This window comes from Neltuma alba, unplaced genomic scaffold, assembly GCF_004799145.2.
Source record: "Neltuma alba isolate B1F8T4 unplaced genomic scaffold, ASM479914v2 tig00011681_pilon, whole genome shotgun sequence".
In the NCBI taxonomy this organism is placed as follows: domain Eukaryota; kingdom Viridiplantae; phylum Streptophyta; class Magnoliopsida; order Fabales; family Fabaceae; genus Neltuma; species Neltuma alba.
In genome coordinates, this window is record NW_021636320.1 from 203,069 (window position 1) to 223,259 (window position 20,191).

A 20,191-nucleotide genomic window follows, 5' to 3' on the forward strand; every position below is an offset into this window, starting at 1 on the left:
CTGAGAACTAAGAAGCACTCCTCCTATCTTTAATATAGAATCTGATTATTGAGTTGATGTTGATCATAAATATAAGACTTATTCTTTATATTTAATTTCTCTCAATTATAATCAAGTACAAGAGAGAGATAGGATATTAAAGAAGATGATTATGGTATTTTAGAAAAAACATGTCATATTTTTTATAATTAACTAAATTACTTAACTTTTTTAATCTAATTAAATTAATTTAATAGATTTTATATTAAGTATCAGTAATATTTACCTTCAATACTCTGAAGAGGAATTCTGTAAAATTGATACTACCTCTGGTCCTAATTATAAGATCCAATTGACTTATTTGAGAAGATTAAGGAAGTAAGTTAAGTTAGTTATTTGTAATAAATAAGTGTTGTTATTGCTAAAATATCCTTGCTAATTAATTATATTGGCTAGAACTATCATTATTAGAAGGACTATCTTGGAAAAAAATGCATAAATATAAAAGACAAAATGGATTGGAGTCTTATAATTAGGATCAAATTAAAAGTCAAACAAAGTCTTATATTAAGGACCGGAGGTAATATTATAATATTGTGAAATCATGGATCAAATTTTAGACTTCAACGAGATTCGGGACAGCTGGAGAGTGTGATTAGGACTACTTTTTCTTTTTTTGGCCTGAATTCATAAAACACTATTAAATGCAGGGCAGAAACTCTGTGACAAATAACGAATTATAAAACCTGTCTCTCCTCTTTCCTTTCAACGTTTTGCCATTACCAGTAAAACCCTGAGAACGCCATGGCAACCATTCCCCTTGTTCACAAAACCGGAAAGCTGTCAAACAGCGTTCTAGTGTTCGACTTTGAGGGCACCATGTTGAGATCCACTTCATTGTTTCCTTACTTCATGCTCGTAGCTTTTGAAGCGGGCGGTTTGTTAAGATCTCTCCTTTTGTTACTTTCTTACCCTCTGGTGTGGCTGGCTGGAGAAGAAAACCATATGGGGTTAAACATAATGGTTTTCTTAAGCTTCTTTGGGATAAAAAAAGACACATTCAGGATTGGATCTTCTGTTCTCCCAAAGTTCTTCTTACAAGATGTTGGGCGTGAAGGTTTCGAAGCTGTTCAGAGTTTTGAGAGAAAGGTGGCGGCTAGTAAAATGCCAAGAATCATGGTTGAATGCGTCCTCAAGGAGTATTTAGGAGTTGATGCTGTGGCAGCCAGAGAGATGAAGTCATTCCATGGTTACTACGTGGGACTGCTTCAGCGGGAGAAAAAGCACGACAAACCCCTCCTAGATTGTAACAACGTTGTTGGCATAGGTAGCCAAATTAAGAATGATGAGCAGGAGCTTTTTTCTCGCTGCAAGGTCGGTGTTTCTTTTTACAGACAGACATTTCAGCTCGCTCATTATTATATCTATCACGCTCTTCTCTTTGGTTTTGAGTATCATTTTGTTTCCGCTGTACGTGCAGGAGGTTTACTTGGTGAGTAATGCTGAGAAAAGAACTTGGGAAGCGCTCCCAAGGGAGAGATACCCAAAGCCAGTGATCTTCCACGATGGAAGATTAGCCCTTAGGCCCACCCCTTTGTCTTCTCTAGCTTTGTTCATGTGGCTACCACTTGGGCTATTTATCAGCATGCTCAGATTCACAATTGGCATATCACTGCCGTTCAAAGTGTCAGGTCCAATATTGTCATTTTTAGGCGCGGGCACCACATTATCGAAATCCCAGGTTTATCAGAACGAAGAAAGTGAGCAAAAGGGAACGCTATACGTATGCAACCACAGAACCTTACTGGACCCACTTTATATCTCATATGTTGTAGACAAGCCCCTCTCTGCCGTCACGTACAGCTTGAGTAGATTCAATGAGCTTGTTTCCCCAATCAGGACGATCCGATTAACCAGAGACAGAGAGAAGGACAGAGAGACGATGGGGAAGATGTTGAGCTCAGGAAGCCTAGTGGTCTGTCCGGAGGGAACCACTTGCAGGGAACCTTATTTGCTCCGATTCAGTCCGCTGTTTGCTGAGCTGACCGATGATATTGTCCCTGTTGCAGTGGATGTGCAGGTCGGCATGTTCTATGGGACAACGGCGGCGGGGAATAAAGCTCTGGACCCTTTTTACCTATTTCTGAACCCAAAGACTAACTATTGTGTTGGGATTCTGGAGAGATTGAAGCGATGTAATACGTGCCAGGCAGGTGGGAAATCCAGGATTGAAGTTGCTAATTACGTGCAAAGTGAGATCGGCAAGGCTTTAGGGTTTGCATGCACAGGCTTCACCAGGAAAGACAAGTACATGACTCTTGTGGGTCACGACGGCGTCTGCAACTGCAAGTGCCCTTCAGGGGCGGCCGTGTCACTACACAAGGTCAGCCTGCTTTGGATTTAAATGTAAAAAAAGGCATATTTATTTATTTAGCTTTCTATTTTTCATCAATGATTTTGAATTGAGAAAATAGAGGACAAATCTTAACTTTTATTAAATGTGATTAAATCAAATCTAAATCAAGTTTTTCTTTTTTTTTTTGGCCAAGGAAATCAAAATTACATACTATCTGTTAGGGCATCCCTTTTATTTTTTAAAAAAATCATTTTATGCGAATGCAGGGAAGAATTCCAAACCCCAACTGATTTCATGCACATGGGTTGCTCCGACAGCAATTGCAATCGACTTGGATTCTCTCCACTACCTTTTCATCTTCTTCCCCTCCACTATCCTTCTTTTCTCTTCACAACCATGGGATCAAAAGTCCAATGGTCCAAATTTAACATCTTATAAAAATAATGTTATTAAAAAAAATAAATAAATTTAAACTGTTAAAATCTAGTCTGAACAGTTTACAATTGTAATAAAAAAATTTAAAAAAATTTGCTCTATAATAACAGTTTGTAATTATGAACTGTTCAGATTAGATTTTAACAATTTAAATTTATTTATCTATTTTTATATAATATTTATTTTTATAAAATGTTATAAAATATTAAATCTGGACTATTGGAGTTTTGATCCAATGATTGTGAAGAGAAAAGAAGGGTGGTGGAAGGAAAGAGGATGAGAAAGATAGTAGAGAGAATCCAGTTCCAACTTCAACATGAGATAATTAGCGAATGCAATTGTGTAAGGTTGCGGCGCATTGGGGTAATCGAGTTAGTGGCGGTCTTTTAACTGTTTTCCTTGTTATTTCTTTTTTGATTTAAACTAGAATAAACCTTTTGCTGTATAATATGTACGGAGTCCCCTTTCATGCTGCTTATCTGTTTAATTATTTAGAGAAATAAAAGTTAAACCTCTGATTCCTATACCCTTTTCGCAATTTTTTTTCACTAGGGGTTCTAAACCTCAATTCCTCCATGTTGATCTTTAGTAGTATTTGGTAAAAGAATGTCCAAAATTAGCGTTCCCCAAGACTACTTTTTACTCTCTCTAATATTAATATTTTCATGCTACTTATCTGTTTAATTATTTAGAGAAATAAAAGTTAAACCTTTAATCCCTATACCCTTTTCACAATTTTTTCACTTGGGGTTCTAAACCTCAATTCCTACATGTAAATCTTTAGTAGTATTTGGTAAAAGAATGTCCAAAATTAGTGTTCCCCAAGACTACTTTTTACTTTTTCTAATATTAATATTTTCAGTATTTTTAATATTTAGATTTTTTTTATTATTCATATTTAATTTTATTACTCATTCTTACCTCCGTTCTTAAAATTTTAAGCTATTTTTTTATTATGTTAGTATTTTTTTAATAATAAATTCTCACTGTACTGAAAAAATCAAATATGTTTATTTTTAATTTTTTTAAATACTAATCCCTACAACTTATAAAGTAAAAATTCAGCATTAAAAAATTAAATTAAAAATAAGTATTAAAAATAAAAGATAAATACTAAAAAAATCACCATAAGGACTGAAAAGATTCAACATTATTGGCGATTCCAACATCCACATGGTTGTTCTGCGTATTTTTGTTAGTTCAAAAATTCTATTTTCTAGTTTAAAAAATCACCATGTCTAAATGATTTTTTATTTTTATTATAACGACCTCTTACATATTTCATAATATAATATGTTACTCCTCCGGTCCTTAATGTAAGATCCATTTAACAAATTTGATTAAATTAAAGAAGTTAGGTAAGTTAGTTAATTATAAGAAATGTGACACATTTTTCCTAAAACACCATAATCATCTTTCTTAATATCTCATCTCCCTCTTCTACTTGGTTATGATTGAGAAGTATCCATAACGGTAATTTAGAAAAAATTGATAAATATGAAAAATGGATCTTATATTTAGGACCAAAACTAACTCAACAATTAGGTCCTATATTAAGGACTGAAGGAGTATATATTCAAGGCATTAATTTTTTTTCCGTTGAGTATCTCCAATAAATTATAAAACTTTATAAATAATCTTAACTTCTCTAACTCATGATTGTTATCGAGAGTAATTATGAAGACTTATACAAATTGACCTGTTTTAATTACCGTTCTTAATATAAATAAAGTAGTTACTTGGGCCTGCAAAGGTCCGACTGGTCGCAAACGGGAACGCAAGGCGCTTTCCCTACCACGTCATGAGCTCGATACCTGTGCGAGGCACCCTAGGATTAGTCTGGCTGATAAGCTAGGATACCCTGAGTTAGCGATACCATCCTACTCAAAAAAAAAAGTAGTTACTTGGAGTTTATAAAAAGAACTGGAGGAAGTACATGAAAATACAAGTTTTTCTTGTCGGGTGCACAAGAAGCTGGAGGGCCTAAAAGCAGCCATGAATTGCATTATTCAATATCTACAACAGATTGCAGATACAAAGGAGAGAGTAGAAATATAACAAGGAAAGGCTACACAGAAATGAACATATGGCATCCGTTTATATAGACAGATAATGGGCACGAACCTAGAATGTTGCATTTGACAAAGTTCGGAGCATGCACTAAGGCCCTAGCAATTCAAACCCCAGTCGTAAGTCTCATAAACGACCTTCAATTCAGAAGTGGTGAGCCAATCCAGTAACGCTGCTGAGTCAGCTGGATTCAAGTAATTGGACACATGCTTCAGCACCTCCACCTCGTCATTCCCAAAATCTGTACTAAACCTGAATCAAGAGGCAAAATCTGTGATTAAAAAAACAGAAAGAAAAGAAGAATCATTTCCATGTCACCAAAAATCCCAATATCGGATGCATCTCCCATCACACTAACAGTTTCATTTCATGACAACATTGGAATAATAACGCGAATAGCCAAATTTTATCTCCTTACAAAATTTGTTTCCTCAACGTTTTCAAGACTTGCACTGTTGCACAAACTCTGTTTCTTTTGCTTACTAAGCTTTGCCACCTCTCACTACACTGAATTAACCACACTGAAAAGTACTTAAGTTTGATGCAGCTGCACGGGAATTTAAGCTTTTTTTTTTTCCCGTTAGACCCGGAATTCAACAAAATAGATTGTCAGTTCGAAAAAAGTAAATCGACAATCAATCAATCTAATAAATAGTAAAATAATGATAATAATATATTAATCAATCAATCCCTTTTCATATGATACATCAATGTCTAACGCATAATATATTGTCTCTTCACCGGGGGAGAAATTTTAACTCATGCAGCTGCTCACTAGCTCTCTTATCAAAATAGGAACAATATAAGGACATCTCACCAACACTCTAAAACACCTGAACAATCATATCTCCTATTAATCATATCTCAACTCATAATAGACTGGACCAGATTAAAGGTCATTACATGGACAATTTTCATGCTTCTCCCTTTTTTTGTTTGCACACCGCCTCTTTTAATAACGTTTTCATGTCCCTCCCGGATTTTTCAGGTTGTTTTCAGATTTCCTTCTAATCAATTTGCCTTCATATTTTTAATCCAATTGCGGCCGCTACATCTCCCTGCATTGCTCCATCGAAAACTTGCTAGAACCTCCGGATTTATTTAGTGTCAAGGTTCATGAAATTAAATAAGTATGATCAAATCTGTTCCTACATCCCAATCTAGTATATATTACGGGGATTTCTTATTCATATTTTAATGTAGATAAGCCTGGGAAATGTGTCTTTTTGCCAATGTTTTTGGCACGTTCCCTCACAAATTTCTTCGGTTTTAAACGTGAACAAAGAGCATGTTAATTATATTGTTAAATTTTCAATTTAATTATGACAAGAACAGAAAAATCCAACTTATCACCTTGGCAATGAAAGCTCTGGTATCATGTAAATCTACTTATCGATATCTTCAAGATGAGCACTTGAAACTATTCAGCAGTTCGAAAATGTTTCAGCCAATAAAGTGTCTCATTTGTTATGAGGTGTATGGCAATTAGCTATGAGGTGTTGTTTGTTTAGTCCCTGCCAAATACTGGTAGTAAGCATAGCATGTCAACAATCAAATTCAGAATCCGTTTATAGAGGGGCTTACCACTTAAGGATCTTACTAGCGTATGCAACCTTGGCATTCAGATCAATTGTTAGCCCTCCATTTCTTATGAATTTGCGGCCCGCATCCATTAATTCTTCGTCGATGTCTCCAGGAGAATAACATCGAAGCGCAGGGCCAGATCGGGTACCACAAACTAAAGCGAAATGAACAAGAGGCTCGGGATAAGGGAGAGCCACCTGAAATACAAGTAAAGAAGCAGAGTATCGATTCAGTTAGATTGCTAATCGACAGACATCGTGGTCGGAGCATATGGGAAAAATAAGGCCCTTCGCTGACATAGAAATGACCTAATAGATAACGACATCAGAGATACACTCACGAGAACCTAGATTGAGCCAACACTGCAAGTTAAAGGAATCAACAAGTCACAGAAACTCCAATAAGATCTTGGCTTCAAGCAAAAAAGAATCTTACACTTAAAAACTTGACAACCAAAATTTTGACAACTCAATCGAAAAGATAAAGAGTGAGTTTCCTTCTAGGCATCCCCCTATTATAGAGATTCTTCTAACATCTCATCGCTTAAACCAAGGCCATTAGGCACTGTGGAAAAGAAACTGAACACCCCCAGGGGAATGTAGGTAATATATATTTGATGAACATCTCTTTCGAGATCGAATGCATTAAGTATATGAGAAGTTGAATAACTTACCCTTGAACGTTTATCTTTCTCGCCAAATGGCCTCATAAGGCTATATGGCGGTCGCTGGTTTCCCCTCAAAATGCCGTTTTGAATAGATGAAAGTGAGTAGGTGCACCCACCTATGACATACTTGAAATCATCAAACATTTTCCTTCTTTCCAGCGCTCCGGCTGGATGACCCCCTACTAAAATTGCATGGATAGCCATCATATTGTAAAGATTTATAAAGAAGGCAAGCTTTTCTTCCCTAGATATCTCCCATATTTCCACTCTTTGCAGCTCCTCGACTGTTCTCAGATACCTAAAGTGATAATTATAGTCATAATAAATAAAGAGAAAAAAGGGACAGCAGTTTTCTGTTGGATGGTAAGGAAAAAACTAAAAAAAAGTTCTGAAAACCTTGCAAATTCCTCACTTCCATGGAGACTTCTGTAATCAATATGATGTCCATCTTCAGAAGCATAAGCTTCAAACATTGCATAGGATAGAAACCTCAGCCTTGATGCAATTTCTGCTATAGGCTTGGGCTTCACAGGATTATGCCCCTCGGAATGTTGTGACACTGAGACGCCACAATTGGATCGTCATCTAAAAATCGATACAAGTGATTACCATCCTCAAATAGATTCTCACTAGAACAAAACAAAAGAAAAACGTTGAAATCAGTTCCATAACTAAATATTTTTTTTTAAAAAAAAAAAGTAGTGGAGACACCTGATAGACTACTTCGACTTACTCAAGAACATGCTGAAGGAAGAGTTTGCTTGCAAGCTTTCGTGCAAATTGAACAGCCTATACAACTGGACAAGAATTAGAATAGATAGCAACGGTCTAATAAAGCTATAAATGGTTTGAATTGAGTCAGTTAAAATACAAAGTCGAGGATTTCATAGATCATGGAATGAAGAAACTTTGAAGATACAATTAATATACTCTACACAGCTTAGCTAGGCCCGCATTAGTACATTACCATTATCCCCTTATTATAAAAATGTCCAACGCCTGTCCTCAATAGTGTGCTCAATATATAAGCATGACTACAAAAAGAGCTGACAGAGATCAAACATGTCACTTAATTTCCGCCACGCAGAATAAATCTAAGTGACAATTTTTTTGGATGTCATAATCTATCTGCATCTCATAGACATTAGTAGTCCAAAAAGTTTGCGATACAAAATAGTTGAAATGAAAAATTTTAAATAGAACAAAAACCTGATGCTTAATAATAAAAATATTAAATGGAATTGTCAATCTATAGCTATGCTTTTACAGCTTTTGGTTTAATGAAAAATGTCGTTTTGTCTTTCCAAATAATTCACAAGACGTCAAGAACTAGAAGATTCTCAAAAATAGATTCCATATTCTTAACAAAGTTTCATATTTTGAGACATGCATCAGACCATACTTTTTATTAATGAGAAACTTCTGTTTTTAACAACCAATTCATCAACAAATAACTATGATTCAGGATGAGGAGTGTATCAGCGTTAGACAAATGGTTGAGAATTAAGATCAGCCTTGCCTCTTGTCTCTCCAAGTATTGATCTTCTGATAAAAAGTCTACAGCTTCTGAGCCAAGAAAGCAGTTAGTGAACCTACGCATTCTCCAAAATCGGTCCTTCACAACAATAAATTCTCTCATTTTTCGGACAATTAAAGCCATTTCATCTGAAGCCCGACTACTGGACACATCATCCTCTCCAGAAAGCGGTGGTAATGGTGCTTCAAATGATGGTAGTTCAGTAATGAGAAAGTCAATCTTCTCATTGAGCTTGCCAGACTTATCCAAGGCCTTTAGCTCACTCAAGCCACCAATAAGTATTTCACTGAAAAAAACCTTGGGAACAGAAGCATCACCAGAAATCTTCTCCAGCTCTGGCTTTCTACCAGGGTACACATCAATGTTGATTTCAACATATCTGAGCCTTTTCATGTACAAAAATAGCCTAACCTTTTTGCACTCCTGGCAACCTAACCTTGAGTACAATATAACCCTTCCCTTCATAGCTATAGGTTGCGGAGGCCATTCACTTTTGTTCTCCACACTAACACCATAAGATATCTTGAAAGAATTTAAGGGACTGAAAGCATGTCTCTCTGCTGCTTTCTCCAAATCCATTTTGGATTCACTGTCTTTTGGTGATTCTGAAACATCCCTACCTTCATCACCAGAAATGCATATAGAACCTTTGTCTCTTTTCCTGAAAGGCGACGCAGAAGAGTGGAGACTGCTAGACTTTTCTGCCTAATTATATTTTTAAAAGCCCCCGCCTTCTCACCTATACCCTGGTTCTCTTGATCAGCTTCCAAAGAACAGGTAGATTTGCTACTGCTAGCTTCCATCTCAGGATCCTTTCGTCCATCAAACACAAGCTCTGAACTTCTATCCTCACTTGGGAATTCATCTGCCTTTTGATTAATTTTTGTTTTTTCTTGGTTCCTATAATCTTCCATCTCTTTGGCCAAGTCATTTTGTAAATTCTTTTTATCCACATTTTCCTCTTGGACATTAGACTCAACTACACTCTCATCCACTTTATAACTAGAGTTCACAATGTCGACAGATCCGTTTCGAGTTTCAGATTTCAGGAAAGCACTCTCAGCCACCTTGCAACAAGACTCATCTATAACAGTTCTGTTTTCTAAATTCTCTTCTTGAGATGTCCATTGCAAATCCTTGACTTTATCAATCCTCAGAGCAACATCATATTTTACAACCACATTCATTCCTTCAGAAGTTATAGACTTCAAGTCTGTTGTCTCACTTGTCTGAAAAGACATATCATCCAGTCTGTTGTCTAACTCCGGAGGACCATCATGGCTAATAATTTGAATTTTTACCTGATCCAATGGTTTACCTGAATCTTCATTTTGAACTTTTAAATCATCTACTAGCTGTTTTTCAACAGCTTGAGATTGTGCTCCATGTGTTCCCCCTGCTTCTTTCTCCATGGGGTGAACAAGAGTTTGCATACTATGTCAGGAAGACACACGTCAGGCCTTTCATAATCTATTCTTTTACTAGTTGTTCGCCTGGAAAATCCAAATAAATAAATTTCTGCCTGTTAATATTAATTATCAAAACACAATCAAAAGCATTCTCCTGACCAATGACAAATGGATCTGCATGTCATGACATTTAGAGCAGCTTTGGTGAGTATGCTAAATGTGAAGGTTTTTATACGGAAAAAGACGTTCCAAATCGTTATAAAAGCTAAGATACATGGCCTACAAGAAATAATATCACAATAGCCTTCCTTGCATTCCTATGATCCATCTTATTTGTAAATTGGCAACGAAAGAACAGGAAATGTGAAAGAAAACGCTCAAATATTCCTTCCACGTACTTAAAGGAGTGTCAAGAAACAGACATTCATACATATGTCATCAGAGAGTTCAAGCAAGCAAAGTAAGAACCAAAAGCACTCACTTACTTATCTAAAATATATATATATATATATATATCTCATAAGTAGGTAGAATATGTTCATATGGCCAGCACTTTGTATAGGAGCTGTGTGACAGAACTCGACACAACTTTACACTTACGGGAAATATACTGCAAAAAGATAACAAGAATTAAAGGCGGTAGATGAGACTAGAATTTCAATTAGTCTACCGAGGCATTATGTCACAAAACAGGAAAGACAAAAGAAATTGTTGAAGCAGCATTCTCCCACACTGAATCATAATAACGGCTTGTAAGATTTCCTCGGTCCATTCAGTCGGGTTTCTCAGAAAAAGACTCCTAAGTTGTGGCATTGAATGGATGATGGAAAAGAATGCAGACCGAATTCATCTCCCAAATGACCCGCAGAGTGTAGAGCGTAATTGTATACGAAAATGGTACCGAGAGCAAAGAAGTATGGAGCAAATTTTAGCAGGGCAGGAAAAGAAACAAACAATTTGAAAATGAGAAGAAATTACGGACCTGACGTTAGTTGGCGCCAAATTGAACAGGAAAATACAAAGAGAAGTTGATCAGGTGAGAAATGGCCAAATGGGGAAGAATACGAGAGGATTTACGGGGACGGGATTTATCGAGAGGTTTTTCATTTTTGATCCCAAGCTGAGACCGCCAGGCACGACATTGAATGAAGGACCGGGGAGCCGTGGTCAGCCAGGCGGGAGAAGCGGGAATTTCGCGGGCCAGGCGCGAACATTTTCGTTTGCGCCCACACCGAATACCACACTGTACAATCTTCAGTTTTGAATTGGGTTTGGGCTTTGGGCCCCTTTGCTTCGAGCTACGTGAACGGATATAGGACCTTCTGCGGCGCTAACCCATTGGAGTATTATTTTTCCTAAATCCTTGTTTTTAGCCCTTTTTCACCAGGGATCTGGACAGACGACGTTGACCCCCCCCTCCTCAAAAGGGATGCTGATTGAGTGATTGCTGAATGGCTAGTGTTTTTTTTTTCAATACATCAATATCCTTCTAATTAATTCTATTTGAGATATTATCAAACACTAAATATGAATATTTTTTTAGCATAATTCTAATCTTGAATTCTGAAGCTCAACTGTTTCGTCCAGAAAAAAAAAATTACCTTTAGTTTTTAATATAAGAGCTAGTTGACTAATTTAAACAGATTAAAGAAATTTGTTAAGTTAGTTACTTGTAACAAATATGTGTTGTTTTTTCTAGAATACCCTTGATAATTTAAATATATTGGCCAAAATTATTATTTGATGAGATCTTTAACATGTGTAACTAAGACGAGGATTATTTTAGAAAAAAAACAGAGAGAAATGCGTAAGACAAAGTAGATTGGGGTCTTATATTTAGAATCAAATTAAAAGTTAAACTAGCTCTTATACTACCTTCGGTCCTTGATATAAGACATTATTTGACTTTTATTTTAATTCTAAATATAAGACCCTCATCTACTTTATCTTTTATATTTATGTAATTCTTGCCTGAGGTAATCTTTCTAATAATAGTAGTTATAGCTAATATATTTGATTGGTAAGGATATTTTAAGAAAAACAATACTTATTTATTATAATTAATTAATTAATTAATTTTTTTTTAATATATTTAAATTAGTTAACTAAAAACGGGAGGTAATACTAAGGACACCATGTTGGACGAAGCTTTGCCACTTATCTCCTAGTTCGCCTACTGAACTCTGAACAGAAAGATTAACGAAACAGCACAAGATGGGTTCTTGGTCTGGCAAAAAAAAGTTGGCGCAAAAGATTTAGCGGACATTGCGGGGTTTGAACCCGACGTGAATCGAACACGCAACCTTCTGATCTGGAGTCAGACGCGCTACCATTGCGCCACGGATCCGCTTTGGGCAGCTGGGAAACATTATAAATAACTCAAAAGGAAAATTTTTTTGCCTCAACTACTTTCCCGCCAATACAAACGACCTACTGAAACTAACATCTCTGTCTGGTATCTCGATGAGTTGAACCGCCAAAGAGGCCCCTTTCAGAGTATAGATAGCTGTGCAGTAACTGTCACTGCAAAGGCAGCGACTTGCAGCTTATGGTATAGAGTACGCGCCTCTCGCTCTGTTCACCCAAGTATACGATATTGCATTTTCCTGAAAAATCAATGACAGCAAGTTCCAAGGCACGGGAACACGAATTAAGTGATGTCAAGCCCTCGCCGTTCAAATCGCATTTTCCTGGAAAATTGTCATCGAAGAGTTTTACAACGGAACACGGGTTGATTGATGTGAAGCCCACACTACCAAAATTCCGTGATGAAATAACCGATGATCACCAAGAATGGAGGATTCCTTTTTTCAAGTCTGGCTCTCGGCGCAGAGGCGACACTTGGATCATTTCAGTCTTCGTAATCCTACACACTGGGGTTTTCATAGCTACCATGCTCGTCAATGACTGCTGGACTAACTCCCACGGCGATTGCATTCTCAAAGACCTCGGAAGATTATCGTTTCAGCCTCTTTCTGAGAATCCCCTGCTCGGTCCTTCCGAGTCCAAGTGAGTCTTTACAATCCTTTCAAGCAGGCTTTAAGTTTCTTTAATATATTTCATTTGCGTGTACTTTCTTGATTTTGCCTTTTTCTGACTGAGTAAAATCGTCTTATTAGTTTGAAGTTTCCAGAAAGATTCTCTCTAATTTGTATGGTTATATGCTCTGCCAGAATTTCTTGGTCCTAAAAATATATGATCGCAGCTCTGCATAGGACTAGTAATTGGAAGTTTTGTGCATTTGAATCTTATTTCTTTGACGCTTTCTAGTTGTATTTTCCTCTTCTTTTTCTTTTTCTTTTAATTTTCTTTTAGGCTTACAAGAGATCTAAGTGCAGTTTAGTGTCTAATTTTCATTCCAGAAATCATTCGTTAGCCTCTGGATTTTACATCACTTTGGTAAAGTAGCGGATACAGCTTGACACCTGGCAAAGGAATTTTTGTTACAACAGTGATAAAAGCAACAATGTCCTTATTATTTTGAGCATCATAGACAATAAGGCAAACATTCAATAATCTGATCAACTAAATATTGCAACTGGTGAAGCTTCTCATTTTGCTTTTAATAAGAAGGTAGTGTTTATTTCACGAAATCAAGAATGCAGTATTTAAAGGGGAGCACTCGTACACTACTGACAAGTTTCCTCTGCCCTATATTATCGTGTGGTACTGAGGGAATTTGAAGCAAATTAGTATAAGAATAAAACCTTCTTAAAACTGTGGCATTTTATTGGTGTATTATATGGTTGAATTTGAGCATTAGTTCTCCTTGTGCGTACACTTGTCTCTTTGAAGCTTCAAAGAATCGATAGATATACAAAAGATGATCCCAACGAAGCTATTTGTTTTCCCCTTCGTATTAACTTCCGTACTATGTTTCTTTCCCAGAGGACAGAATTTGTTATTTATTTGGGGTAAAAGATAAGATTTTTCTTCATTAAAAGTGTCCAAGCTAGTTTTCACCAAAGCTAATGTCAGTGCAGGTTAGATGAAATGGGAGCTCTTCGACGAATCTTCTTGACTGAATATCGGCAAACTTGGCGTCTTTTCACATTTCCAGTCTTGCATGCTGGAGCCATCCACCTTGTCATCAATATTTGTAGTATGATTTTTGTGGGAATTCACCTAGAGCAGGAGTTTGGACCCCGTAAAGTCTACTGTTTCTTAAAGTGTTTAATTTTGATTGAGCTAAAATGAGTAGAAATATTGCAGTTCGATTGTAATGGTAAATTTGACATAGATACCTTTTTCTGCGCAGTAAGGATTGGGATAATCTATATACTGTCTTCTTTCGTGGGTTCCTTGGTGGCTTCTCTCTTCATCCAAAACATTCCAGCTGTTGGTGCCTCCGGTGCATTATATGGATTATTGGGATCCATGCTTTCAACGCTTATTTGGAACTGGAAATATTCCACCAATAAGGTTCTTCTATTCCCCAGCTCATTATTTCTGCTCATTGGCCTGCATAAGTTGAGGATTAATAATCTTGTCATGCTGGATGCAGATTGCAGTTAGTGCACTGTTAGTCTCTGTGTTTGTGTTCAATTTCGCCCTTGGCTTGCTGCCTTACGTAGACAATTTTTCAAGCATAGGGGGTTTTATATCTGGTTTTCTTCTTGGATCTGCACTTCTCGTCAGCCCTCAGCTAGCTCCAGATAAAGCAGGCCTCATTGATTACGGCCTCAAAAGTTGCGTCAAATTAAAATTGAAGAAAAATCTGGACAGACCAATTATGAGAATTCTTTCTCTCGTTCTCCTTAGCCTAATGTATGCTGTTATTTCCTCTGATCTGTTTCTAGTTAATTTGCATGACTCTCAACCTTCCATGCCGCTAGTCATTTTCTCAGTGTACATCATATCTTAATAAGCTAATTCATCTGTCCGCAGAGTTGCAGGATGTGCTGTCGCAATTCATTTTGGTATAAACATTAGCGACTATTGCGCGTGGCTCCAATATGTTGACTGTGTTCCTTCTAGAAGGTGGCATTGCCAAAACATAGAAACCTCTTGCGAGGTATACGGAATTTACTCTAACATCTACCAAACTAAACAATAAATCATTACATGAAAAAAAAGAATCATTAGAGATGCACTTCATTGAGTTTAGTGAAGTGTTAATTCCAGAAGCCTGATGCCTCATGCTAACGTTAGTTTATATTCTCCAAAATGCAAATGCAGACCATGGTGAACGATGCGCAGTTGACATTGACTTGCATGAGGAATGGCAACTTCCGGATCTTTCCTTATACCAATATTTCTACGGCAAGAAAGAACGATTTGTGCACTATGATATGCCTGTAAGGCTAGTTGTTCCCGATGTGATCCTTTTTGCTCCAATATACACCGGGAATTGTGCGCAGTTGATGGCATCTTGCATGTTTTACCCTTTTATCACATTTCTTTTCCCAATAATATAGAAATGGGAGCTTCTGCTGAGCCTCGAGGGAACTTATCTGACGCTAGAGTGATGTAAGAATTTGTTGCCGCTTGTCTTTTTGAGCACGAATCCTTTTCATGCTTGTTGTAAGTTGAAGTAGGTATAAATAGACTCACTTCATTTCTTTCTAATCGGGAATCCTTATTTTCATTCGGATAATTGATTGTAGGAATGAAAAACCGATTTTGTCACGTAACTAACTATGAAGGGGACAAAAAACGGCCTGTATCCTCCACCTAATTAGTTGCAACATGAAAAGGATGCCCTTGCTTTCCTCGACGTCTCGTCCATGACATAGAAAGTTTCAAAATAGTCATACATTTATTATATTTTGACCTCAAACCGACATATAATTAATTCTTAGTTTGATTGAAAGCACAACGCAACTATTCATTTGGAACCCCTTATGGAGCACCAGCACCTGTGAACAGAAGCTGCTTTTCATTTGGAAATAGCGAGTGAGCTGGAGTGGAGTCCGCCGCCTTTACGGTTAAAAGGCCATTCATTTGAGGCAGAGTGCTGTGAATGAGTGGAACCAGTTTCGACGCTCATCCATTTGATGAGCACCATAAGCTCATCAGATCTGAACCGTCCATATCTCATTTGGGCGGTTCAGATTTGATTTGTTTTTTATTTTTATTTATTCAAAATAATTATTTTAATATATATAGAATCTAAAATAGTGATGATCTCTTAACTATCATTTTTTTAAAAAATAGTTTATTCTATTTAAAAATAATTAATTAAAGATTTTAAATATCTACCGTTCAAATAAAGTATACACGGTTTAGATCTGATGAGTTTATAATGCTCATTAAAAAGATGAGCACCGAAACTGATTCCGTGAAGGAGTACCCTCAAACTTTACAATCCATAACGTGGGCCTATTTCTGCCTTCGAAGTTCCAAAGCATCCTTTGCCAAATTCTAAGACCCTGCTCGTCATTACAGGGTGGGGTTCCGTTTTATTAATCCTACTCATTGCCAAACCGGCTGCGCCGGGAAACCAAAAACAAAAGAAAGCAGTCTTCTTTTCTAATTTTTTAAATCAAAAGAAATAGGAGAATGGGCTCCACTCTTGATTGATTTCGGCCAAAAATATTCAAGTCTTTAATTGGTCCTTTGTACTGTCGGCTGATAAAAGCATTAATAATAGCCCCCCAAATACTTGAACAGTTCATCATACTTCCATTCCCCACTTTCTTTATGTACCGAGAGCGGACTTAAATCCCCTCTCAAGACAATTTTAACGATTGTAAATTCCCAGACTCTAAGACCCATGATTTGATGCCATCCGGGACGACGCTTTCCTATTCTTGTCCTCATCCGTAAAATGGAAAAGCCCAATGTTCCGCGCAAAAGCAGTGTAGAACATATTTAGCAAAATTTTCAATCAAGCTCAATCTCATATGCAACAAAAATAAATAAGCGAGTGGCAGCCACTGGTTTTGAGAGGATGTGGCATCTTGCGAGGGGCGTGCCGAGTAAGGTAAAGGGTTAAGAATTGACATAGTTTAGAAGTTGAAGTAACAATTCAGATATCGAAAGTTCGAAACCATAATCACGAGAAAGGGAGTTGCAACACACCTCGCCTCCCCTGCTCGCACATACATGCATACATATATTATATATGCGTACATAGAGAAAGCCTGCACGAGATGCCCCAGTTCACAAAAGCCTACCACCACTAGTCACCATCCCCTCCCAATCCTCACATTACCATAAATGCTTTGCTTGCTGCTTTTAAGCTTTCTTCCAAAACTCTTTATAATTATACAGACCTCCCCTTTTAAAGCAGGATATAGGGACTAAAAGGCAACATTAGTGGGAAGGAACCCTCAAGTGCAAAAGAAAGCATTATTGCCTCTCGCCATCAAGCCTTGCCGGTCAAACAGGACCATCGTCCATACAGACTAAAACCTACGAAATACACTAATAAATTTGATCATTGGGTCCTTTCTTTTCATAATAATACTCATGTCCCTCCCAATGGTCTTCTGCTTGTGAGTGAGGTGCTATTTGCTTCCTCTCATACTCACACGCGTTCTCAAGCACACAGGCAAACTTAGTCCCACATAGGCCCCTCATTTACGTATGTTTATCAACTTCCTACTCGAACAAACACAGTGCAAATGATGGCCAACCATTGCTTTTGCAAATTTACGTATATATACTTTAAAACCCGGCCCATCCCATTTAACGCATCATTGTGGGGACTTCTTCCTTAAGTGCATGCTCCTGTTTGCACGCACACACTTGCTCTTTATTCTCCTTGCCCTCAAGTAATATTGGAATTAATTCCATTCATGTGTCTTTTCATTCTTTCCCGGCAAAATATTATATAGTATTTGAGATCTCTTCTTGTCTAGATTCACATTCTTCGCTACTGTATAAATCACTTCCTGTAGTTTATGTTCTGTTGAGTCTACTTGATAGGTATATATTGCACCATCTCATCATGTTTTCCTGAAATTTGAAATCTAAGTAGTATGAAAGCGAACATCTTTGGAATTGGAAGTAAATAATCAAATAATTGCGCAACCCGACAGCCTGCAGAATATTTGTTCTGGTTTTATGAATTAGACTGTTTATTGAATGAAATAGGAAAGTAAACTTTTGGTGTGTAATTAGTGAAATTGGTTATCAGGTGAAAAGAAATATTTTGCTTTTAGAAGGTTGAGAATATAATTATGGTCCAGTTGTTTATTTTCATGGGTGCCACCTGCCCCGTATAGTGCTAGCTCCAAGCTACGCTTTTGCCTTTAGCTTTAGATTTCTTTAGCCCCTTGTGAATAAGTTGTTCTCGTTTCTGACAGCTTGGTGAGAACATCTTCCTCCTACAAAGACAAATATGCCCTTTTTCCCCCTTTCGGCCCAAAGTCCTTTTTATTAATTAATTCCCAAAAAGGGAAAAAAATCCTCTAATTAATTGGAGTGATTCTTCTTTAGTGATTCCCACGAGTAAATAACCATCATGTATAGATCTTCCAGTGTTTTCTGTTTCTTTTTAATTTCTCACTTGGTTGGGGTAGGATGGCACTAATCGCTTTAAGCAAGAATTATTAAAAGATATTGATCACTATATATGCAACTCTCATATATAACCTTTGTTATTAATCCTTAGTAATCTTCATCGTGTTATAGAAGAACTAAAAGAATCGGGCTGATACACATGTGCGTGTAGTCCTACGTTAGTCAGTTGATAATTTGTTAGCGTTATGTGTAGTGAGATTATTAGAGTATCTAAAAATTATCGAATTAATTGCAGACTAAATGAGGAATCAGATTCCAAAATCTTGGTCCATGCTCTCTGCCAGTAAAAAGCAAAAGCAATAATGCAGTACAAGTGACAATAAGACAATTGCTTAAAGTGGACAATCATGTGGAAAAAAATCCCAGCATACAAACACTTGAATTGTCAATGTTTGTATACTGTTCATCTTAATGCATTGTATTTCTTCCAGTGTACGTAGTACTCTAATAATAATAATAATAATAATAATGAAAAAAAAGAGGAGAATATGAATCATATATAATGCAGAGAATGATTTCATGGTGTTGGAGTTATGAAAGGAGTTGAAGCTCTTGTCATCACTCATCATACGTTGTAGTTCTAGCCTCGACAATATTATTGTTAGCGATGATAACTTTTGGTCGTACAGGTCTTGGGTGGCGAATGTCACCGCCGCTGAAATAAAATTCATATTTTATGATTCAAGGTATATTTATTTTATCTTGGACCTTTTTCTCTGCAAATTGATTTTTGTTTCGAAATGTTAATTAATAGCTAGACAATTATATTCATTTTACATAACAGAAATGTCCAGGAGAAAGAACTGAGGTTTTTATGGAAAGAATTTCATCAGAATTAAAAGAAGCGAGAAAAATCAAAGAACATTAGTACGGGTCCCATGTAATGAAGCGCCGTGTTAATTACGAAGAGCAACTAGTCAAGGTTTAGACTTACCAAGTGGCATTAAATTTTCCAACTGAGTTTTCTGGGGGTAAAGAATAATTCCCTTCTCGTATCACGTTGATCTCTTTCTCAGCCACCTCCCTGTACCTTTCCCGGAAAGAGCATCAACAAAAGAATGAACGTAACTATTCTTGGATGAAAACCATGAAATTAAAACAAATTATTGAGAGACTGTGATCATAGAAATTCATCCGTCCAGTGAGTTTACTTTCGGTCTAAGAATGGGCCCGCACAAGTGTGTGTGTGTATTGCAAATTGCAGGCATATAATTGCAATGTATGCACGAACTCGTACATAATAATAATATCATGTCACACACACATACACACACAGGCTCTTCAAATACTATTCTCGTCCGTAAACATACGGGGGGATTGAAAATTGAATTTGGAAATTGCAAGAAGTAGCCATCCATCACCGTTGATTCTTAATCTGTGTGCAAAATTCATTGAACCCCACATGGATGTTCATGGCATTTGGCGATATTGTGACTGGGGAAAATGACGCCTTTACTATACATAAGCAGGCAAGGCCTTGTGCGCCACCAGATCCTAAATCCAGAGCTACCACTTTTGACTAAGCAGTGGTTAGATTCTCAGAGGCCGTTTTATTTGGTATTCAAGAATAGAAGGCAGCTCCTATGTATTTTTGAGCTTCTTTTGAAAGCATCAGCCTTAATTGATTAAATGCCACTATCTTAGTAATCTAGCTTTGTCAGTAACTATAATGCCTTTTCTTTATC

At 36.9% G+C, this 20,191-nt stretch overlaps 2 protein-coding genes, 1 non-coding gene and 1 pseudogene across 3 annotated transcripts; 2 read left to right on the forward strand and 2 right to left on the reverse strand.

Annotated features, from left to right (window-relative positions):
- Positions 1-742: 742 nt before the first annotated feature.
- Positions 743-3,294, forward strand: LOC114716609 (probable glycerol-3-phosphate acyltransferase 2). Its single transcript, XM_028901641.1, has 4 exons — positions 743-1,359; positions 1,463-2,362; positions 2,602-2,649; positions 3,074-3,294. The coding sequence occupies exons 1-3, from the start codon at positions 784-786 to the stop codon at positions 2,623-2,625; spliced, it is 1,500 nt and encodes a 499-aa protein (XP_028757474.1). The 5' UTR covers positions 743-783; the 3' UTR covers positions 2,626-2,649; positions 3,074-3,294.
- Positions 3,295-4,745: 1,451 nt separating this feature from the next.
- Positions 4,746-11,122, reverse strand: LOC114716581 (uncharacterized; annotated as a pseudogene).
- Positions 11,123-12,312: 1,190 nt separating this feature from the next.
- TRNAW-CCA (transfer RNA tryptophan (anticodon CCA)) lies at positions 12,313-12,384 on the reverse strand. The gene has a single exon. It is a non-coding gene; the product is annotated as a tRNA-Trp (tRNA).
- A 270-nt stretch (positions 12,385-12,654) lies between these two features.
- Positions 12,655-15,338, forward strand: LOC114716613 (RHOMBOID-like protein 8). Its single transcript, XM_028901644.1, has 6 exons — positions 12,655-13,046; positions 14,021-14,184; positions 14,296-14,459; positions 14,542-14,804; positions 14,925-15,051; positions 15,216-15,338. The coding sequence occupies exons 1-6, from the start codon at positions 12,655-12,657 to the stop codon at positions 15,336-15,338; spliced, it is 1,233 nt and encodes a 410-aa protein (XP_028757477.1).
- Positions 15,339-20,191: the final 4,853 nt, after the last annotated feature.